Genomic DNA, 23,378 nt, shown 5'->3' on the forward strand with positions numbered 1-23,378 from the left:
CTACTCCGGAACTGATGTGACTCGGTGTTCTACACGGATGGATTAGAGCGACGCAACCGCGTGCTGCAGCGGATGTTGTGGTCGCCAGGTGAAGCGCGCCAGTGAACGGCTTGATGTCGCTTGATTTATTTCAGTTGTGACTGTGGCAGTAGATGCATCGCGTCAGTCAAGTCGCCACCAGCTGTGGGTCATTTATTTTAGCCGGTATCTAACCAGCAACAGACAGTGCATGTTCGTCAGACTTGCTGTTGAAAGCTAGGGCTACTTTTTTGGCTGTAGTTGAAGGAACCTTCCCCAGGACGCTGCGACAGTTTCATGAACGTGTGCAGTGTAACTGGACGGTTCCTGTTGTTTTGGAGGTCACCCTGAAGTAGCTCACCCACCCAGCTCCGGGCCTCTTGTGGTTCCTGCTGCTCTTCCACTCTTGGCTTGTGTTGTTGACGGCTTCTTAGCCACCGGTTTGACAAACCTCCTGTTTCAGTCCAAGTGAACTTTCAGAAGTTTTCAGGCCACACACGCTGAAGCTCGGCGTCCAGGCAGAAAAGTCACGCTCACAGACCTTTACAAAAACCCAATTATTTATCTTTATTAACATCGATGTTTTTGTTTTTCGTCAACAGTTTTTAAATTCCAGGTCTTTATCAACAGATAGAAAACAGACTGTGTGTACAACAGGTCGAACCCCTACAGCACTAAAGCATTCACAAGGTAAAAATGAACGTTTGTCGCCAGCGTTTTTGTTTTTTTCCCCCGTCTCCCGCCCACCTGCGCCGCTGCCTTCCCCTGGAGGAGATGTGTGCTTGAGTGTGGTGGGGGAGGGAGGGAGGGAGGGTGGGGGGCGAGGCTGTGCTGTCGTCCACACCCGCCGACGGAAGTTACGATGGTAGATACAACAGTGGATCCATTAACACACACTCTGGGACGGCGGGCGCCCGACGCTCGGCTGATCATCTTCAACAATATATCTCAAAGCTGCGTATATATCTATGTGTAATTGTACATATATATAATCAATCATAATTATATATTTATACTTCTATTTCTGTATAAAATAACGTCAGTCCAGATCTTCTCTGGCAGGAATGATTCTGTACAGCAGTGATGGCTCCGCCCCCAGCGAGGAGGCGAGAGGGTCTGTATCCAGAGATCGGGGATGGACTGGGGGGAGGGGGGGTGGTGTTTCTTCGTATGGTTGATTACCCTTTGGGTAGAAAAGTCTGGGTTCCTCAAGGAAGTTCTCCGCTGTGGAGCATGAAGGCCTCGATGCCGTCGGCTTCCGATGAAAATCACGACAAAAAAAAGAATCATGTGCTTTTCCGTCTCGGATTCTCTCGCGAACTTTGTGCTCTGAGTGTTGAAGGCATCGTCGTCAACTGCCCGGTAACAACAGAACGAGAAAGCAGCTCAGTGGTCCTCCTGTACGAGTTGGTGGGGACATGTGGCGAACACATGCGGCCCTGTGCTAAAGTACCCTCGCGTGAACGTATATAAAAACAATCATGACAACAAAAGAAACAAGGTTTAAGACAGAATGTTACGATGAGGAGTAAAAACAAGGTCAAAACCAGACAAGCGTGGTGCTACCAGTCGCCGTGACGATCGGGGAGAGTTAGTTGGCCGGTCTGTACAAGAGTCTGCAGATGAGGGGGGCGGACGGTGGGCGGTGTCCCTTCTTTTCTCGTCCCCTCTGGTGGCTGCGAGGGAGGGAGGGTGTTGGGTTGGATGGGTTTGGGACACTTGGCACTCCTGAGAGGTCTGACCAGGGAGGCTGCTCGGTGAAAGTGGTTACGTTGCATAGTGGTCAAAACTCCCCAGGTACTCCAACGCTGCCCGGTAGCACAACTGGTACTGGTCCTGCAGGGGGCGCAACACAACATCGTCAGGATCAACTTGCCATCTTAGCAATATTAGCACAGGCGTATGTTAGCGGCAAATACTTCCAAAATGCTAACAGACTTGTGTTTCGTCACGCGACAAGAGATTTGAATGGGTGGAGAGTGGTGTGATGTCATCGTAGCGCCTCACCTCGGTCTGCACCATGGCGGGCCGCTGCGTGCGAAGCGTCTTGACGGTCTGGAAGAGGTCGACCACGCCCTCGTACCTCATCCTCTCCAGCACGATACTGAGGGTGATGAAGACCCCGGTCCTTCCCACCCCGGCACTGAGGGACGAAGAGAGACTCTGGTTAGTTACTCCGCCGCATGAGCCGCCGCCAGCCTCCACACGAGAACTGTACCTGCAGTGGACCGTGATGGGCCCGTCCTGCCCGAACTGCTCCTTGGTTTTGTGCACTTGTCCAATGAAGTCGATGAAGCCCTCCCCGGTTTTTGGCACTCCCTGCTCGGGCCAGTCGGTGAACTGGAATTGGCGGATGGTTCTGGACTGCCCATCCTGAGGGAGGAACAGTGGCGTCACTCTTCACGCTGTTGAGTTGTGAGTCCCGCGGTGACACTGAGGTGTATTTATAGCCCACTGACACGGCACCGGGGACCCGGGCTGCTTTCTCTCTCAGGGTCATAAAACACTGCCGCGGCACGTACGCTTCCACTCAGGCTGCGTCCGACGGTGCGTTGAGTGCAGCCGACACGAGCGTCTCATAAATCCACCGAGGAGCCGACACCCAGATGGATCCAGGTCAGACCCACACACACTCTTACCCTTGCATCTGTGACTTTGAACTCTCGCAGGATGTACTGGGGCATGTTGTACTCGGCCATGGGGTCCACCACGAAGTACTGGTACCTGGCTGAGCGCTCAGCGGGCCAGTACTGGTGACACTTCTCCTGCAGAGAGCAGAGGACTCTGTGAGTGGATGAAGCCACTAGGTGTTGCTCAGCCGCACAACCTGACTCCCAGCAATAATCACCTGCGGAAAGTTTTTTTTTTTTTTCTCGTTGAACGGAAAGAATGGCTGGAATTCCATCAATTATTAACGACTCTGACACTGGAATGTCTCATTGCTGCCACATTCCTGCTGCCGTGATAAAGACGTTACCTTTGCACCGACTGGAGGTTGGAATGAATGAATATTTGAGGAGCGTGACGCAGGAGCGTGTTGGAGAGGCCTGGCCTTATATAGCTTGTTAGCCGCTGACCTCGTGCGTGCGTGTGAGTGTGCGTGAGAGAGAGAGACTCACCCGGCCCATCTCTCGCAGCTTGGTGAGCATCACCACGATGGTGGAGTTGTGCTCCCACAGCATCCTCCAGAAGTCCTCGGTGGTCTCGGCCAGGGGGCCCTGGGTGGCCAGGTAGGCCTTCTGCTGTCTGGAGGCACAAGCAGGCGGACAGAAATGTTAGCACTGCGCTAACTCACTTCACCGCCGTTAGCTTTCCGGCTAACAGACGAGACATGCAGCTTGTATTTCAGTGGTGAAGTCAGGTCATGTTGGGGCGACAGGAAAAGCCCATTGAGAAGCTGAACTGGGCGATAAATGGAAGCAAACAGCGCCGCACAGTAGCAGTGGAACGTGAACGTCCAGGAAGCAGGGGAGTTTTGGAGCAACGGCTGAGTAGAAATCGCATCATCATAAAACTAATAACGCTCAGACTTTGACAGCAGAACAGACGACTCAAAACTGTACGACATTTCAGAAGAAGCAAGTGAACGTCATGATTCAAGCGAATATAAACCAGCACAGCGAAGTTCAGCAGCATGACTGGAGTTGCTGGTTCTCCAAAGGTGGATGACTCGGGAGTCAAAGCCAGAGCACAGGGACAAGGAGAGGCTGGTCTCCTGGCTCAGCTCAGTCTGCCCCACAGACACACTCACTGGTGAACAGGATGCTGAGAGCCCGTCACCTCATCTCAAACCAGGATCTGCTGAACCCCTCCTGACTGCCAAACCTCCTCTCTGGACAGTGCACTCAGACTCCTCCGTGTCCTTGAACCTGCCGTCAGAGAGTCTGGCCATCATCAGCATCCAGACCCATCTCCCCACTTTTCACGTGAACACGATCCTCATCTGGCGGCCGCTGGGGATTAAAGAGACTCGGCTAATTCCTCACTGTGACACGAGACAAAGAGCGCGAGCACTCGATCCGCTCGCGCGGCTGGAGATGAGCTCATCCTCCGAGATGTGCTGGTGTCCTACGTGACTTTGGCGAGCGCTGCAGTTCCCCGGGCGGACGGCTGGTGGCAGCAGCGCACTGGCCCACACTCGCCTCACATGTCTGCGACATATGTGCCTTTGCTTCCAGGTGCCAGTGCCAGTGCGTCCGCACACACGCTGCGGCTGCACACTAATGACGGAGCTGCGGGGAAAGCACTAATGTGGAACTGGGAGATTAGAAAGCGCTGTCGGCTTCGCCGGCACAAATAAAGAAACAGCAGATTGTTGAAGAGATGGCACATGAAGAGGAGCGGGGGGGGAGGAGGGGGAGCAACAGCTCAGCAAATGCAAAGTGTGACAGCACAGAGACATCAAGAGCGAGGAGAGGCACTCCGCTTGATCAGGTGGACCACCGGCCCAAACCAAAGCAGCTCGGACCACGCCGTCCCCGCGTCCAGAGGAGCGGCACGCAGCGCCCCCTGCATCATCCCACATGACTGCAGCGCTCCAGGACACCGCGTTTCATTTCAGCCTCATTACAATGCTATAACTCCCGCCTGCACATCCGAGCAGGAATCAATGGCTCGCCTCTCATTAGCTTAGCATATTATTGGCTTTTCTTGGAGGCGCGAGGGTGAAGGACACCGCAGTCCCCTGTTGGGCTTTGATTTATGCCCCGGTTCTGAAGGGGCTGGATGACAGAGGCCACAACAGGTCCCCGCCCAGGTGGGTGCCACTGCCATCTGTGACTTTAGGAATGAAGCAACAGTGGACTCAGAGGTCAGGACCGTTGTGTCCCGACCTCTTCGGACCAGCTAGCTAGGATGCTACTGGCGGAATGGTTTTGTTCCATCAAATGCCTCCTGATAGAGGAACCTGGCCCGGGAAACGGACCTGATCTCAACCCAAGAGAGACAGGGCATTGGATCGCAGTGAGACGTGGAGGACAGGGTCGCCTCCAGCGTCTGGGGAACAGTCCTGTGACCTGGCAGCGGCTGCAGATGACTGGCGATGTCCATGGAACCCAACGAAGTCCAGATGTTTCAGCGGTACGAGACTGCAGCAACACTTGGCACAGCTCGGGTAAATCTAACTCATGGACTGCGTGAAGCTCAGCCATGGATTCCCACTTCCCTCTTCGCGTTGTGAATCCCGAGGTGGCGTCGCTCACGAATGGCCGTGAAACACCAGCCAACTGAGCGAGAGCGAGGCTCCTGTGAGAGGCTTCCCTGAGAGGGAGGGGCTCCCCAGCACCTCATTACGACTCTCTCTCTCTTGCTCCGCAATTATGCTATTTACACGGCAGCGGTGAAGAGGGCGGCCTCGGCGGAGCGACTTCTCATTAGCCGCTGAGCAAAGTTGCTGGGGATTTCGAGGGGCGGGGTGTCGCTGACCGGATCAGAACCCTGCGCACGTCTGAGTGGCCTTAGCTAAATCAGTCCCTGCCCTGTTTAGCCGGCAGGAGCGACACATGAAACACAGCCTCATCTTCCTCCCTCCACGACGCAATTCAGAGCCGACGGGACGGCGAGTCTGCGAGTACCTGCGCCCCCCCTACCCACCTCTTCCTCACACCTGCGACAAACGGCGTCTCTGCCACGCTCCGCACCGCGTCTGCCAAATATTAGAGGTGACACTTTTGTCGCTCCTCGCCGTGGTGCGATATAAATAAACACAAAGAAGCGCAAACATTTGATTCCAGCATGTTTACGATAAACATTTACTGACCTAAATACAGAATCTCACGCAAAAGCTGTCGAATCAATTTACACCCATCGGATGGTTCTCCACCTTTCTGGAGGTTTAATGAAACCCGTGTTTGTCTTCAGTCTGGGAGCAATGTCACGGAGTCAAACTGGGCCACAACATTATGACCAGCCACACAGATGCAGAGTCAGGAAATATTCATTCATTTGAAAAGGGCACTTAAAGTCTCAAACATTTCGCTCCAAAACCTATTTTTTTAAACCAAATATTCATTTCATGATGAAAATGATGCACTTGATATTGCACCATATGTTGTGGTGGAATAAGAGTATGATTTCTGCGCCGTTCACCCCGTAACATTTACATGACCTTGCTCTTCATGACTGACTGAACAATTTTGTGTCTTCTCTCATGTGATTTTCTTAAGAAACACTCGGAAATAGATTCGTAGAATGACTCGACTGACTTGTCGCGAGCATGAAGTGAAGTGAGCTTGTCGTGTTTGTGTCGCACAAGTTGACTCTCTCGAGTGTGTTTCTCATATTCCACAGGACTGTTGCGACACAAACAGTCTGCTTGTGAAGCGATGTAGCGGCTGAAGTCCCCGGGGTCAAGACAGCGACCCGGGTCACCAGCAGTGAGGTTCTGACCTGTAGCCGTCGATGCAGCTGGCGTTGATGTAGTCGGAGCCCTCCACGCCTCGGATGGGCTGCAGGCAGACGCGGGTGGACTCGAAAGGCATGATGTTGACCAGGCGGTTCTTGAACTTGTTGCAGGGCAAGTTGGCACTGATGAAGCGCGACGTGTGGGCTTTGGAGTTGGCCAGTCTCTGCGGGGACACCAGCACATTCTCAGCACACCACAACACGACTGGACGTCCACCAGAGGAAAATCTCTCGCCTGGCGTTCCACCACTTTTTATTTGACCTTCATCATTTCACCGTCGGGGGAGGGGAGGGTTTGTTTTCCTCCTCCGTGTCACGGTGGACGGATGATCGCCGGCTTCACAGGGCGCGAGTTTTGGCTCCGACCAGTGCACAGATGGGCCGGACAGGAGTGTGTGGACCCTCACTCCTCCCCGCCGCCACCTTCTGGTCTTTATTACCACTTCAAATGGAACGCTTTCACAACGCGGCTCAGCGGCGGCGGGAGGGGTGTGACATGAGATGGGAGTGGACGTGAGCGACGGAGTCACCTTGAGGGTCAGGTGTTTGCGCCGCTCCATTTGACCCAACAACAACTGCGACATCACCACACAGACACGGCAGTCGCCTGTGGTGATGCGACGAGGAGTGGAGGAGACAAGAAGAGGCGCCCAAAGAGGGGAGGAGCTAAGCAAGGTTTGGATGGTGCTGATGGAGTCACACACCGCGTAGGGTGCAGTTTTATACCTGCCTTGAATGAGCTTTAAATTGAAGCTTTTTAACAGTGTCTTTGAAATATACATAGATTTTTGTGCTCATAATTTCAATTTAGGATGATAAATCTTAAGTATCTGTGGAACTATTGGCTGAGTTGTATTTTTGTTTGTGTCCATCATCATATTTTCACTTTATTTATTACTTTTGAAACCATTTTCAGTCACTTTGATTAGAATTGACTTCAGTTTCAAAGACATTTATGAAGCGTCTGACGAAGGTTCGAGCCTCTCACCTTGAACTCCAGCTCCATGGCGGTCACCGTCTCCCCGGCCGGCGGCTGGGTGAGCTTCTGGATGTGGGCGTACAGGTTTCGGGCGGGCACCTCGGTGTTCCCGCAGGTGGCGGCCTCCAGCAGAGCCTCGTGGATGAAGATGTACTGGTCCTCCGTCTGCACCATGTAGTTCCTCTGGGCTCTCATGCAGGTCACGTGACCGTAGATGTCCACCGACTTCTCGTGCTTCATGCGCTCCAACATGGCGTCGATCACGATGAAGCAGCCGGTTCTGCCCACGCCGGCGCTGAGGGAGAGAGGGCGGCGTCAGTTGTGGCGACATGAAACATGGCGGGATCACGGGGTGAACCGTCTGTTTACCGCTCAGAAAAGCGGCTCACTGAAGTCGTCTCTCTGAACCATCCCGACGAAACCATGCCGAGTCTCGAGGAAAAAAAAAAAAAGGTGCTGCTCCAAAAACAGCAGCTTCACATCTCGTCTTCACACTGGCGGTGACTCAGCGTTTAGCGCTTGCTAACACTGGCAGAAGTGTTAAATATAGCTATTAATCGCGCCATTTTGGGTTCAAGGAGACAGTAAAAGTTTAAAGTGAGGGCAGGTTTGCTCTTGTATCTTTAATATCTGTCGGATCGTTGCAGACACAAGAGCTGCACTTCAGTGTCCTCATCTCGAAAGGTGAGAAAGCTTCGTGTTTCTTAGGCCTTTTTCTCTAAACATTTGAATCTACATCTTGAAAAAGCACTTATTTATTAGGGCATCATGGTTTGAGGACATTTTTCTTCCAAAGTCTTAGACTTGCAATGGAGATTTTCATCATCAAAATGACTGTATTTTATCCCTCATTTCAGAGCTGCAATTTTCCCACTGTATCCTTGATCTGTTCTGTGATTCCAGTTGGCGTCACAGTGTTCCTGTACCTGCAGTGCACCACCATGGGTCCAGCGTCCGGAGGGTTGCAGGCCTTCACGCGTCTGAGGAAAGCCAGGATGGGGGTGGGGTACTCGGGCACGCCGTGGTCCGGCCAGGCCATGAACTGGAACTGTCGCACCTCCCTCTTCTCACTGGAGCCGTTCTGGAATGGAAGGAGTCCCTTGTAGAAGACGGAATCCCCCCGTCGTTTTAACAGGATCGTACCTTGTAGAGCGCGAACGTTCGGACGCTGTAGGTGGCCAAGTCCACGGTGTCCAGCATGGTGACCTGGATCATCCCGTAGGTCTCGGTTCCTCGTATGGGCCAGTACTGGTCACACTTCACCTGGTGGGACAGAAGGGGGTGGAGTCACCTAAAGACGGCTGGAATCCTGACTGACGTTCTTGCCATCCTACTTCTGACGCCATATGTGGCAGTACAAGATAAATCACATTCTGGTGAGTCCAACTGTTACTCGCAAAAGCAATTCTGGTTCTACATGTCTCTACTAATCTATGTCGTAAACACGCCAATGTCGAGGGCACAACAACAGCTAGCATGGAGACCATGTGACGGGAAATGTCCAAGAACATTTGAGGTGCTGTTCGAATGTAGCTATTAGCACATAAATACATAGTTTTTTGTTTTGACAGAATCGATAGCTCAGAGTGCTGACTCGCCCATCCTAGCATGCTAAAGCTAAGTGCTTGTGATCGTCTAATCGTGAACAAGTCGCATGTGATCAACTGGCATGCGTACTGAGGTGTGAGGTTGTTTTTTGGAGATGAGGATGCAACACCGCTGACTTCCTTGAGGAGAAACACAACCAATGGCACGACACCTCCGCGACGGCGCCGCTGTTCATGGAGGATAAATGTTGGTCGGTGGTTTGATGTCACAGACCGACCTCAGCAGTGCAGCAGGGCCGGTGTGTGTGCAGATCAGAAGCCAGTGTCCTCTGCTAAAGGCCAGCCGGCGACATGTGAGACGCCAGTTCAGAGCAGACACGATGAAAGCGCGTAAGGGCGAATATGCCACCCGACCTCAGAGAGATATTCATTACAGACTTGACTGCTAATCCATATGTTTGTCCTGCGAGCGGTTCCGCCATCACTCAATAGAGTTTCTCTGCGAGCCCCGCCTCCACGGGACCTGTCACCGGCGGAGGTGGAGGCGGGCGACTCTGAACGCACTCAGTCGATTTAGCAGCGGCTGGCCGAGACAGCCGACGTGTTCCCAAATGTCAGCGTGGCGTATCAATATCGGCGTCTCACCTGCGCTTCCTGTTCGCCTGAGGGGAATCAATAAGAGGAAGCCGCGGACGGCGTCTCTGACTTTTGTCTGCTGCTGAGGATGACACCACTTTTACTGGATCTGCACCATTTTTTAGAAACATGCGTTTACAGGCCGCGGCCGCCATCATGAACGTCGTATTAGCACGCTAATCCCAGTTAATCCTGCAAAGCCACACACCAGACGCGTCCGTATGGTGATGACTCATCGCGCATGCTAACCAAACAGCGGTTAAAATGCTAACACTGTGAAGCATTAAGCTCGAGGCAGCTTCAGAAAGCGAGTCAGAGAAATGCTATTGAACAGCTCCCGCACACGTCGCGCTGCTCTTCCACATCATCGCCCGGCACTCGGCTGCAACCGTTGCGAGACTCCACAAGGCACATTGTGAGCACACGCTTCCTTCTTCACCAGCAAATAACTTTATTCACTGCTTCCTGGCGTTGATAAACTCATTGGCTGCTCAGATCAGACTGACTTGAGATCTGACTCGGACACGTTCCGCCGCACGCGCATGCTCCTGCGCCACGGCAGTGATTTATGTTTGCCAGTTATGGAACGATTAAAACTGATCTGACGTTGGCGGCGCAGATGTGAGGTGGCGCTGCCATTTAGTGGGTTTGTGGGGGCGACGGAGTGCTTTCAAGCAAGGCAGCTGAGCAGCTCTTTTATGGAGAGGATTGAAATGCAGATGCCAGTGGGGGGTGTGGGAGGTGGGGGGCGGTGCCTCAGAACTCTCGCCTCTTATGTATTGCCACAACTAGGTTTGCAGGTGGATGACTCGGTTTTGGTGAACACGAGCGTTTGGTTACTTCCATTCTGCTCAGGAACACCATGAAATTTCCAAATCATTTCTCAACCTCAATGACTTGGCTTGAAAGGCACATGACTTTCATCGATCTTTTGATCTTCTTGGAGTCTCAGTCGGCAGCTAAACGACATCAATCGTGTCGACAGCTGATTTGATTCATGAGCTCAAGTTTTGAGAAATGGCAGATAAGTTACGGAAACTTGTAAATTCGTACACTATACTGTAACTGCCGGCTCTACTCCGAGTCTCAGATGATCTGTCTCCAGATCTGCTCAAGGCAACACAGTTTTCTATTTACTGACCACGACTTGGACCTTGGAGGTGCTCGTCCTCACCGAGGCATAGAGATAAAAAAAATGGCTGCCATGTCGCGTGACCAGGGGCGACTCGCTAACAAGACTCACTTATTTCACACTTCTTAAAGCATCGCATTTTGAACGCTCCATTTTGACTGCGATCCAAAAGCCCATGTCAGAACGACGACGGGAAAGTTTGGGGAAAACGGCCCTCAATAAATACAAATTTAGTTTAGAAGCAGAAGTTCTGGGAGATTGCTGAAGAGCGGAAGCGAAACATGAAGCGATACTGTCCACACACAAGCAAACTCTCCTTTGAAGTCCTTGTGACTTTGATCAGGCTGACAAATCCCGCTTTAAAGTCCGAGCGGGCGTCTCCATGCCTTCAGGCGTCGCTCGCCGTTACTTCCTCCTTGCCAGCTGCACGCTTGTGTACGTCTGGGCGCGTGGGGAGAGTTGGCTGCAAACTTGAGACGCTTTTCCGTCCTCGACCTTCAACAAAACATTGGGGCTTGTTTTCCTCCGCGGCGCCCTCACCTCCCGCTGGTCGCCCGGCCCAGATAAGAGCGGAGGAGCAGAGCTAAACCCTCTAGAGGAGCTGAAATGTCAAGACAAGATGCTGCACTGCATGGGGGGGGGCTAGTGTTTGGTCAAGGAAATGTGCACGTCTGAGTTGAGGGATGGAATAAGCAGAAAATTGACGGCTCTGTCTCCTGGCTCAGCTCTTTCCCAGATACACTTTGTAGATTGTCTTTGAGCTGCTGGTGCGGTTTGGAGTCTGACGGTCATCTTACCCGCGACTTCTCCTCCAGCCTGGTCATCATGACGATGGTGTTGGACCGCTGCTCCCACACCATCCTCCAGAAGTCGCTCAGCGTCTCAGGCAGCGGCCCCTGCGTGGCGATGTAGGCGTTCTGCTTCCTGTAGCCGTCGATGTAGTTGGCGTTGATGTAGTCGCTGCCCGGCACCGCTGGAACCAGACAGACTCAGTTCAGTCCCAGCAACGACGACACAGGCAGTGGAATCGATTTGGCAAAGTTAGCGGGTCAATAGAGAGACCGAAGCTTTCCATCCAGGTGAGGCGGGTCGCCAGGGTGCGGCGCTCTCTTACCGTCCACAGGGGTCAGCACCACTCTGGAGTGGTCGTAGGCGATGACGTTAGCGTAACGATTCTTTGGTTTGTTGACTTCCATGTTGGAGTTCTCCCAGGTGAACTGCTGGCCCGGATCGATGGACTGAAGACACAAACACACAGACGCAGGCAGACGAGTGAGCAAACGGCAGACTCCGAGGTGAAACGCGCACCAAGGCAGGAGGGGAGGAGGAGAGCGGAGCGCTTCTGTCCGCGCTGCCCATCGACCCGCCGCGTCTTCCCCAAGCTCCGATTCAAAGCGGAACTCGTCTCCACGTCCTAAGGTAACAACGTCCTACCAAGCTAGTGAACAAACAACACCTGTCGCCACGGCGACCGCGGCCAAAGCTTAGCTCGACTCATTTCCAACTCCGCACACAGAGAAATATCATCCTTAATGGCTGTGTCTTCCATTCAGGAAAATCAAGGCTCATGAAACAATACACAACTTTACAAGAATATCGAGGGATTCTCTTCCTTCTACAGTCGGCTCCAACAAAGACGGCGGAGCTTATTAATAGAACAAAGACGGCGACGCAGAACAAACTGGTGAAGAAAACACCTTTGGAAGTAGAGAGAGTGAAGTCAGTTTGAATGGAAGGAGGTTTGTGTGGAAAGTTTCAGTCATGGTGAAATAAAACCACAACTCATTGTCTCCTGCTTTCGCTGGTGGCAGTGGGCGGAGTCTGTCCCAGCCAGCCCGGGGTCGGGGGGAGGGCGAGTCCTCTCAGACATCGGGTCAGAAGCCTGCATCATCAGTGCTGCATTCGATCTCATAATCTGTTAAACCAGCTCTAATGAGTCCAGCCGCGCAGCGACCGTGACTCCGCCGCTCTTCCTGCTTCCTTCTCCTCAGGTCTCCACTCGTCGTGGCGCTCGCCGCCTGCATATTGATCGGCGGCATGTGACGGCCTCATCATGTCGCCCGGCTCGATAATGTCACACAGTCTCTTGTTATTCCGCATCGATCGGCTCCCGCTCGCCCGGAACCCTGTCCACTAAATCCTCGGACCTTTTCACCCTCGCAAATCCAGCAGGAGCGGCGGTGACGCCCGGGAAACGCCTGCGCTCACTTAACTCACGCGTGCGAGGCGCTTCGGTGTCAACGCAGTTAGAACCCAGTAGTTAGTGTCAGGCACGAGACCGCGGGGAGAGTCATTCGCTCAGGAGGAGTTACAAATCAAGTCATATTGTGGAGAAAGTCTCAATGAAATATTGCATCTGAGAACAGATTTCATTTAATGACAAAACAAAAATTTAAGCGAGAGAAAGTACTTTAGAATTAATTTTAATATAATACAAACCCAATAATGTCACAAAAAATGTTTTTCTAAAACTTTTTTTTTCCTAAAAATATATTTTGATGTTTTATTTGAATACTAAACAAAACTTTCTGGAGTGCTGTGAAAAAAAACATTAATAAATGTAAATGAGGGTATAATGTTAGGAAAAGAGAAGGAAATATATTTAAAAATAAAATACAATTATTTTATATTTAAATATAAAATAATTATAATTAAATATGAAATTAAAAGGGAGAGAGGTGTTAGACTGATATTTCAAGAAAATAAATATGCAATCATATTTTTTCCTCATGTATTTCAATGCAAGAGATGAAATAAATATATAAATAAATAAATAAATAACATCATTGGGTGTCAATGATGTCACACTGATCCCATCACAACTTGTTACGACGAGTGAGATCAAAGACCCGGCAGAAGAGTAGGATCCTGGAGCGGAACCTTGACTCGTACACACACACGCCGAGACGTTTTCCTTCCGATGTCAATTGTGCAGAGAGACACGTACGAGTCCCGTCTGTCTCTCCGTCCGTGTGACCGGAGGAAGGTTTTATTAGGAGGGAGAACGTGACAGCTGTGTGAACACAGGAGAAGGTCTGCTGGTCGATGCTGCTCTCAGATGCACCTAATGATGGCGCCGTGATGACTGTGTCTGACTGACAAACGCTGCTCATTACGCGGCCGGGCGCGATGCAGACGGTGTGAAGCAAAGTGTCGGCGCGAGCGAGTCCTGATGGCGCGGCGGGAGCAGCAGGCGAACGTGACTGTGACAAAGCGGCGTCGGCAGGGAGACGGGTGACCATCTGCTGGTCCGCAGAGGGGGTCGGCCCAGGCTCTGAGAGCAGGAAGTGACTGTGCACTTCTCAAGTGAACACGCGAGGCAAAAACCTCAGAGGGAAGGACGGAAGGCTCTGCTCCTGGTCTCTGAGGGTCAGTCAGGCGCCGCTATCTCGGGCTCGACAACAACACCCTGCTCGGGTCGGACGCAATACGGATTTGAACCTGAGAATATTTACAGTAAGGACTCAAATGAGATCGACACAGATCCAGTCATGCACACCAAAGCATCTCTTGAGAGAGGCCTTGTACAATTTAAATAAATAACTTACAAATAGTAGCATTTATCTTACCTACAATAGTACAGTGGTCTCAGTCAGTATGATGTTGAAGGCTATTAAAATGACATTATTTATTTGTTATATTTTAAAATTAAATGTTAATACATAAAATAATAGTATTTGCATTTAGATAAATATATATATACTATTTATAAAGGTGGAATCATTGATAAAATAAAGTATACAAGTCGGTGAAAAAAGAAAACAATATAATTGGTGGGTAAAAAGAAAGTAAGAAGCAAGAAAATATATTAAAAATATATTGTTTCAAAATAATATCAACTATTTTTCAAGCATATTCAAGTTCTTTTACAGTTGTAAAATGATATAGAAATAATTTATTCTAAAATTTTATTTTTTAAATGCCATTTAAAGGTTACAAATTTAAGATTCAATAGAATTTCATTGTAAAAAATAAAATGTGTCATATCATTTTCTTAACTATTTTTTTAACATAAAACATTTTTTTTTAATCATGTGTTACTTCAGTTTCCATTTGATTTAAATAGAAAAAAACTGATGGAACTGTTTGATGTTAGAAGCAATTTCTGAGGTGAGTTGAAACCACGTGGTTGCCATGACGATTGTGGATCTGTCACCGGGTCATCTGCTTTACATTCGGGGGAAAACAAGCGAAGACCACTGACCTCAGGACAAGCGGATTAGCGCTGGTGAGACCAAACACAGGCTCCGACAGAACAAATAAACAAAAGGCCGCTCGTGTCCCTCAGTATTCATGAAACCTGCTGCTCTTCATCGGGTTTTTCTAGAGTCTGCCCACCAACTTTGTGCCACTTTAAATGCAAATGCTGTGCTTTTTTAAAGTAGGAACACTGACAAGAGATAATCCCTGACTCAGTTGCATGTGAGAGGCCGCCTGCGAAATAACATTCTTCAGGGGAAACGTCAAGACCAGCACAGATTGCTTAAGCGCCTCGCCACCTGCTTGTTTTGGGAAAAAAAAAAAGCACCACTCAGCATTTCACGTACGTTTCCTGGCGGGACGGCTAATAGAAATGTGGAAAAAAGGAGAAAGAAGCGACAGAAAATAGAAAAAAAAGTCTGCTAATCCGCTAGAAAGTGTGTATGGTGGAAGAAAGTGGTGTGAACAGGAAACATCCTGAGAGACGGCGCGACAAAGGCAAACGTTTGGAGGCTTGAGAAACGACGTGGCTCTCACCTCGTACTCCTGGGAGAACCGCAGGCTGTCGTTGGCTTTCAAGCGCTCGATGTGGTCGGCCAGGTCGGCCACGGTGATGGGCGGGTGCTCCCTCATTCCTGGAAGCAAAGACAGGAGGACGTCAGCGGGGGGGGGACGGGGAACAGGGGCCCATGTAGGTGACTGCGGCATGCACCGACAGAAGAGCCATCCACACCACCGCGGCTTCATTTCACTCTCGCTTTCAAGATGTTAGCGCCGGTGGCTAACCTTGTGTGGCAAGGAAGTTGTAGTGCAGAGTTTATTTTCTGCGTAAGCCAACGAAACTTCAATCCTCGGAAGCACTGATGCGATAAACATGACTTCGGAGTCAGACGGAGGCGACCAGCCGTTTTTGTCGTCAAATTTGAGCCCTCGATCAGAAGTTGCCGTGTTTTCAGGTGGAGTTAGCAATTAGCTTTTAGCTTGCGTCACTAACTTTGTTTACCAAAGTGCTAGGTCCAGTGACAATACGGTCCTGAAGGTCACAGTGATTGTAAGGATTTGGAAGGATGCGCTGCAGCTTTGCATCACACTTGAACGTGTGCGATTCACTTTAGCAGCTTCACGCACTTGGCGTCTAGAAACTCGATCCAGGAGGACTCGCTGAATGTGTTTGAGTCGTGAAATCTACACTTCAATTGAGTCTCATGGACGTGTGCGATTCGCCTTTTCCATGAGATTTCATGACTTCGTGTCTCTCAGGGACTCGCTAAGATTGGCAGGACTCATTCCTGGCTACAATGCTTCGCTGCTGTGAGTCAAGCGTGCGAACATCTAAAATGACCTTCACCAAATTTAGAACACAAATTCGATCTCTCGTCCCTGTTGGTCACTTAATGTGGGATACAGATTGCGGCTCTTGAGACAAGACAGTCGTTGGGACACGAAACCACCGTAGTGTGGACGGAGCACCAGACAAACACGGCTTGCACCACGGGATGAGGTGTTCAACCACGCATGGGATGTGATTGTCGAGGAGAGGAAGAGCACATGAGTGGAAACGGGCGGCTGACATTTGGTGACATGCTAAGTGAGGAGGACAGAGGTGGCGCCGGCGCCGCACATGAGTGACTGGGTGGAAGGAAGGAAGCGGGAGAGGTGGGATCAGAGGCAGGACCCGCCAGTCTCCACCGATCAGTCACACTGTCACATCCTGGAGAGCGGCAAGCGGCCCCGTGAAAATCCCCGTCCCCACAATAGCCCGTCTGCGGGCCCGGCCCGCGGCGCCCGGCCTGGATTAACTCCAAACATCCCTCCTGCCGCTTCCTAGATTTCTCATCGTTTGGGTTATTGGGTGATTTATGGCTAATCTGCCGCCACAAATTCCCCCCGCGCCTCTGAACTTGGCGTGGCGCTGCGCTTAACCGGATTGCCGGGAACTTGTGTGGAAGGTTGACTGGTGTGACACACGAGGGCAGTGGGAAGTTACACAACCCGCCTCACGGACACTGAGAGAGACTGCGTTTCAATATTCTCACGGATTGGTGTCCTTCCGAGTGACTCGCTCCTCTGCAACGGTTCATTAATGATCCTGACTCGACTCATGAGTCCTTACTACTCCCTGTCTGGCACTAGAATCATGGGAATAAAACCGAGTCCCTGACTCCCTCACGTGTGTGAGACATGTCTCACAACTCAAGTCACTACGAGACACAACGTGTGTGTGATTCTGAATGGCTTCCTGTTTAGAAACGAGTCGGTAAGAAGATGAAAGAGGAGCTTCTTGTCTCAAAGGACTCACTCAGATGCGTGTGACTCATCCGAGAGTCCAACCCATCCCACACACACACACAGTAACAGCAGTGTGGGACGGTGGAGGCGAGTCAGTGGGGAGTCCGACTCGCCAGATCCAGGCTAATTTAATGAGTGACTCACTGCATGCCCAACACAGCTGTGCTTTAACGGGTTTTCGGGTGAGCGGTCGCGGCTCCTCGTTACCGCCGCGGCTGCTAACTATAGCTTGAGAACGAGCGGCGGCCGATTAAGCGAAACGAACGACGGCGCTGCCGCGCAGGAGACATTAGTGTGTTTGTGTGTTTACAGCCAGGTCTTCATCAGCCGTCGGTTAAACGGAGAGTGGATTCTAATGTGTGCCTTGCTCAACTAGCCGTGGCGCCATCGAGCTGTGTTCTTTCTTTCCCTCCCACTAGAGGCCGCGTGGAGGAACCTCGGCGAGAAGAGCGGACCGTGTGATGCTTGAGAATGGGATCATGAGCGAGTGTGTGGCGAACACCCAGAGAGCAAACTAACTTGGCGTGTTGGGGCAGCGATGAGTGCTGGGACCTACGGAGAAGAGAAGCAGGAAGAAGAAGAAGAAGAAGAAGAAGAATCAACAAGGAAGGATCAGGTCAGAGCTCAAGCAGCATCTGTAAATACGTCGGGCACCGCTGCGGTGGAGTGCGCTGCTCGGCTGTTACAGTGCACCAGGCTTGGCTTTAGCATCGCCCCGGAGACGCTGCGGCTCGAGCGCTGAGGAAAGGTCACCTGAGATGTTGTTAAAGCTGGAGCCACTTTATTAGCTTGGCAAGAGTTTAAGTGAAGAGGGCTGAGAACCACTGTTTCACAGCAGTCCAGCAGCACGTGTGTCGTGCTAGCGCTGTTAGCGTTAGCTCTTTCAAAGCTGGCTCGGGTGCGTTCCATTTTTGCTCACCTGGAACAAAGCGGTCGCCTCGATGTGTTTGAAGAGAAACGGAGTGAAAACAAGGGGCGGGGACTTTTTATATTAAAATATTCTCTTATAAACCCCACACCACTGAAAAACAAGATTTTTCCGGTCATTTATAGCTCAGGATGATTTATTTCATGATGAAATTGGGTTATTCACTTCAAAGTTATCAAGTGTGTCGAAAGAATTTGGTAAATTGTTATATTTTCAACATATATATATATATGCCTAAAAATTGTGTAATTCCTATATTTTATCAATTACTCGCATTCAAAAGCTGAAAAAAAAATCAGTATTATGAGACATAATTCAAGTAAGAGCATACATCATATAATAAAGATGTATTTGTATGTGCTTTTTAATATAAAAAAATACAAATCCAATACAAAATATTGTTTTAAAATCTGATTTCCTGTCATATATTTGATATAAAAACAGTATTTTGGTCCTTTCCTCTGATCAAAGGTGTCCAGTTATTATTAGTGTCATGAATGTTATTTTGAAAGCCACAGATCGCTGTTTCCGTGAGCGACTGTGCCTCCTCAGCGACTCCAGGAGCATGTTTGACATGAGACTTCCAGAGCGCTGCCCCCTGCTGCTGAAGAGGCAGCTGCACAGATGAAGCGTGAGCCGGCGACTGGCAGCTTCACTTATCACCAGCCACAATCGGAGCAGGAATGTTTACCTGCTGTGTGGGAATGAGGAGCGCGAGGCCACAGGAGGAGGAGGAGCTGCTCAACACTGGAGCAGCGCACAAGTGAGGTTTGATAATCACCTCTCTTGAAGCTACGCGGGGAGGAGGACCAGCCAGATACATGTTGACGTAGAGAGAGAACGGCCAGGAAAAAGAGGAGAGATTAGCCTACAGGGGAAATGGAAGACAAAAGGAAGAGGAGTGGGAGGAGGAGGAGGAGGAGGAGGAGGGGAGAACAGAGCTGCAGTGCTGCTTAATTCCTCTGCAGGGGTTCAAAGGCGCTCGCTCGGATCCTGTGGGGGGGGGATCGGTCGTAACGCATGAGGAGGGCCAGCGGTGCGCGTGCACCCTGGTTGACATTTTCTCTCAGCTCCATTGTTCCCTGCGCCTGGCTCACCTTGACATCAGAGGCAACAGGACTCATTACCAGCTGCGGGGAGTGAAGGGAGCTCATGGAGGGGGAGGGGACCAGGTGGGGGCCCCTGACGCCCCGCTCTCTCCTCTGCTTCCAACTGGATTTGACAGCAACAGCATACATTTGTTCTCCCAGAGATCATTAATCCAAATGAATCGCAATTTCTGACCGGAAACTTCAGATTAAAACAGGAAAAACGACTGAGGTGGGAGTTAAATTTGAGGATGTTACCACTGGACTCATCGCATCATCATTACATGACGTGGTCCACTAACTTGTAATGACACATGCGGCACCTGTGGCTCATGATGGAGAAGTTCAGCCATCACGTGGTCAGGCTGCCATGTTGTTCCACTGCTCAATAACAAACAGGTATCGAGCCACTAACAAACTCTGGACTATTATGTGAAAATATATTTCTTGTTAAAAAGTCACAGCATTGTGTAGCAACACAAACCTCTGTTATGATGAGATTAATCTGAACTAAAATTGAATCCGTAAATATAACATCAAATCACATCTTCTAAAGCCGGTCAGTTGTTTCAGTACAGAACGGAGGAATATGAACTATAATATGCCAAAATAACCAGCTCTATACTGGCTGCTAAATTAGCTTCAGCGCTAACATAGAGGAGGAGCCACTACTGATCGCTGTCGTTCAATACCGGAGAAGAAGTCAGACTTTCATTGTTAGTTTACTCTTAATATTTATATGCATTTATGACTTTAGCTTGAATAGTTGGTTCATTTTCTTGCAGTTTCTTTGACTCCAAAGAAAAGTTCTAAACAGCAGTATTTCAGGATGATGAGACTATTTTTGGATGAAAAATTGAACGCCTCCTTTCGGTGGGAAAAGAAATAAGTCACTTTGTTCCATACGGAAAATGAGGCTGTTTTCCATGCTGACTGGGACAAAACGGTTTCCAGCGTTCAACCGCCCGCTCGGGGCCCAGGACTAGTCTGGCGGGCGCCGCTTACCTGGAGTCTGGTAGTTGAGCCGTCGCATCTCCACGGGGTCGTTGGAGTTCTGCAGCAGGTGCTCCTTCACCCCGCCGGAGTGGTCGTCCTTGGGTACAGGGGAGGCGCGCTTCCTGGGGCGACAAGATGATACAGCGTTAACTGGCGCTCGCCATCGATTCCTCCACTGAGCTGAGAGCAGCAGCGGAGGGAGGCCGAGGGGCGCCTCACTTCCACGAGTCTATTCATCAAATGGAAATATGGTGACATCTGCTGAGATAAGGAGGAACGAGCCAAGTGTTTATAATGGTGCTCCAGAAGAACCCAACAGTCTCTTCAGGGCCTGAATCAAAATAAGCTAGACGGTGTGGAGGGTGAGGGGTGAGGGGCTGGGGGGAACAGCCAAGATACCGCCAGCTTTCCTCCTCCTGGAACCCTATCTGTGGTGAGTACTGAGACGCAGGTCTGTCCAGGAGCCCCGGTGGTGCCAAGCGAAGGTGTAGCTCACACGCTAACCTAGCGGAGGTGCCCAGTCCAGACGCATTCAGGAGCTGGTCACTGGGGTCCAGTTCACCAGGCACCGGCCCGACGTGCGAATGCAAACTCCATGATGGACACGGCGCATTATCATTGATAACATTCGATGAGCTCACCGCTACAGCTAATGGCTCGGTAAACACTTTGATGCGGCAGCCGTTGAAAGACAGTCGGTGGCGGCGCATCAGCCTCATTAGGTGACCAACTGGAGGTTAATGTCTCGGACCAATTGCCATCAGTTTCCCGGCGTGGACGGGTTGGGTTTGTTTGCTGCTGCATCTACGACAGCTGCTGTGTGGGAGTGCCAGTGTGCCGCGGCGAGAACCTGCCACTTTCACTGGTGTGTGTGAGTGTGCGTCGCAACACTTTGTGTTTACTGCGTCTCCAGACTGAGAGGAAAACAAGCGGCTGCCGTAATTAGCTCATCAGCTGGGCGGCACAACACTGGCTAATTAGAGCGCTGCGGCGGCACCTGCGCAGCCGGGCCCGCGCTCGCTAGCCAGCTACAGCGGCTCGGGTCAGCCGAGCGTGACTTTGTCCATCGTGACTGCCTGACTGTATTCTCACGTTGCGACGGGCGGCGTCTGTCCACGCGCGCAGATGTAGTCGTCTCTCGCTGTCGTGCACACAAACACTCGGCTGCCGGAGACTGAAAATGGAAATGGGTGGCGTCGCAGCGCCCGTGGAAATTTCACATCTCATTGCACTCCATTTGCAAGTGGCGAGTTTTAGGCAGGAGCGGGGTCTTCGTGTGACGCCTGAGAATGCAGGAAAAGATGCTTCACAGCCGGTCCCGCTCAGCTGCCGGGTCCTGGGCCGCGGCACCACCTGTTATCTTTCCCGCTCAGGCTTAAGCTAATGCTAGGAGGCGTGACGGCTCATGGAGAACGAGCACGACCGCGGAGAATTTGGTTTTATGTGGGATCACGTTTGGTTCTGGCTCGTGTGAACGTGAACCATCTGGGACGGGTTCGAGCGGTGAAAGTGCTGATGTAGCAGACGCGCTCATGTGGCGCATAAATGAGGGAATAACTGGCACTCTTTTAGGAGGAAATATGAGTCAACAGAAGGCTGTATTTTAGTCTGTCTTTTCAGCTTAAGTTTTAGTTTAACACCTAAGTTAAGATTGTTTTTTTCCGCATCGTTCTCTGTTTTCCATTTGGATTTAACGTTTGTCCTTTGTGATTAAAAACGTTCAGGCTTTTATACACTGAAGTACAAATTTCCATATCCGCAGTTGGGTCCACCACCTCTGTACTCGTCCCATATATTTTCCCTGTGATCTTAAAGATTGTTAAAACACTTTGATCTTCAGTGGCCTCAATATCAACCAGCTTTTAATATCAGTATATGATTTTATTTTCAAGCTCTTGTGAGCCTCGAGAAAACGATTTGCCGGTCCACACTTGGCCCCCGGGCCTTGAGTTCGACCCCCCTACTTTAGCTGAACACTTTGGAGAAGGTCAGGTGACATTCGGCAGCCAGCAGTCGCACGCTCTGGAGACGGAGCGCGGATCGATGCGAGCTTCTCACTTGCCTTTCCAAAGTGTTAAGTCTTTGACCGGGAACATTTGCGGGCCATGGAGCCGGTGTTTAAGAGAATTTAAGTAGGGATGTGGAGAATGTCACCGCCGGAGTGTGTTTGGAGAACACGCTGTGCTTAATGAGAGAGAGAAGCTGCCTTGGAATCCCGCCATGATGAGGCGAGGAGGAAAGAAAGGGTGAAGAGCGGAGGAATCGGTCTCCCTGGAAAATGTCAGCTTTAAAAGATGGGAACATTTCTTTCTTCCCCTGCTTGGCATTTACTGCACAATGGCCTATTCAGCAGCAGGTGCCGCCTTGGCATATTCAGCGGGGGCCACTCTTGAAGGGGCAGGTCGACACCGGCGCCATAATGAAACACAAACCACAGCAGACGGATGATCTGAGGGGGAACACGGACACCACATGTGGAACATGCGCATGCACGACTCCGGGGTTCCTTTGACCCGCCGGAGGCTGCGGGGTCGGCTGCTTCTCAGCTGGGGAGGCCAATTTCTCCGTCTGTTTTCTGACTGTGAGAGGGAGCTGAACCGACAACCTCGGGTGTGAAATCACAAGACAGATCAGAGGGGGTCGGGACGGATGAGTGACAGCGACAGTACCCACCTTTCCGGTTTGCTGCGTTCACAAGACAGAGAAAAGGGAGGAGGGGGGTTAATATGAGGCAGAGTGGGAACAGATCAGCTGTGTAGAACTGGGTCGCGGGGGCAGCAGTGGCACCGACGGAGGCCCAGGAGACACCGCTGTCTTTAGGAGTGAAATATCTACATTTAATTCTGAAAAATTATACTACTGATTTAGCAATATTTTGTTATTTTATAAAAACAGCACGGAGAGTTTTGTTTATCGTCAACAAAAACAAAAAATGAATTAATGATAACAATGTGAATTCAGTTGACCACAATGAAAAAAAATATGTTTACACTTAATTATGGCAAAATATTCTTCAATAAAATGTCAATTTAACAGCTTATTATTATTTTTTATTTTTTTATTATGTAATTCTATTTTTTGGTGGAAAAAAAATAGAAATTTATACTTTCTTAACTTATATTTTGAAATATAATTTACTCAAAATAGAGAATATAAAAAGTAT

General features: G+C 50.4%; 1 protein-coding gene across 20 annotated transcripts in view; it reads right to left on the reverse strand.

Annotated features, from left to right (window-relative positions):
* Positions 1 to 560: 560 nt before the first annotated feature.
* The window catches only part of LOC128769236 (receptor-type tyrosine-protein phosphatase F), a 160,064-nt gene continuing 137,246 nt past the window's right edge, over positions 561 to 23,378 (reverse strand). For 11 of the 20 annotated variants that reach the window (XM_053882746.1, XM_053882745.1, XM_053882748.1 and 8 more), the window contains 15 exons: positions 22,889 to 22,900; positions 20,225 to 20,337; positions 17,723 to 17,755; positions 15,452 to 15,549; positions 11,829 to 11,952; positions 11,512 to 11,687; positions 8,543 to 8,662; positions 8,326 to 8,480; positions 7,409 to 7,694; positions 6,406 to 6,584; positions 3,138 to 3,264; positions 2,658 to 2,783; positions 2,237 to 2,391; positions 2,026 to 2,161; positions 561 to 1,854 (listed from right to left, as the gene is read on the reverse strand). In XM_053882746.1, the coding sequence (XP_053738721.1) occupies positions 1,786 to 1,854; positions 2,026 to 2,161; positions 2,237 to 2,391; positions 2,658 to 2,783; positions 3,138 to 3,264; positions 6,406 to 6,584; positions 7,409 to 7,694; positions 8,326 to 8,480; positions 8,543 to 8,662; positions 11,512 to 11,687; positions 11,829 to 11,952; positions 15,452 to 15,549; positions 17,723 to 17,755; positions 20,225 to 20,337; positions 22,889 to 22,900 (1,909 nt within the window). In that variant the 3' untranslated portion in view covers positions 561 to 1,785. The remainder of the gene's footprint in view (positions 1,855 to 2,025; positions 2,162 to 2,236; positions 2,392 to 2,657; positions 2,784 to 3,137; positions 3,265 to 6,405; positions 6,585 to 7,408; positions 7,695 to 8,325; positions 8,481 to 8,542; positions 8,663 to 11,511; positions 11,688 to 11,828; positions 11,953 to 15,451; positions 15,550 to 17,722; positions 17,756 to 20,224; positions 20,338 to 22,888; positions 22,901 to 23,378) is intronic. The other 9 variants (XM_053882747.1, XM_053882762.1, XM_053882763.1 and 6 more) reach the window with 4 other exon arrangements.

Source organism: Synchiropus splendidus, chromosome 13 (assembly GCF_027744825.2).
Source record: "Synchiropus splendidus isolate RoL2022-P1 chromosome 13, RoL_Sspl_1.0, whole genome shotgun sequence".
NCBI classification, from domain to species: domain Eukaryota; kingdom Metazoa; phylum Chordata; class Actinopteri; order Syngnathiformes; family Callionymidae; genus Synchiropus; species Synchiropus splendidus.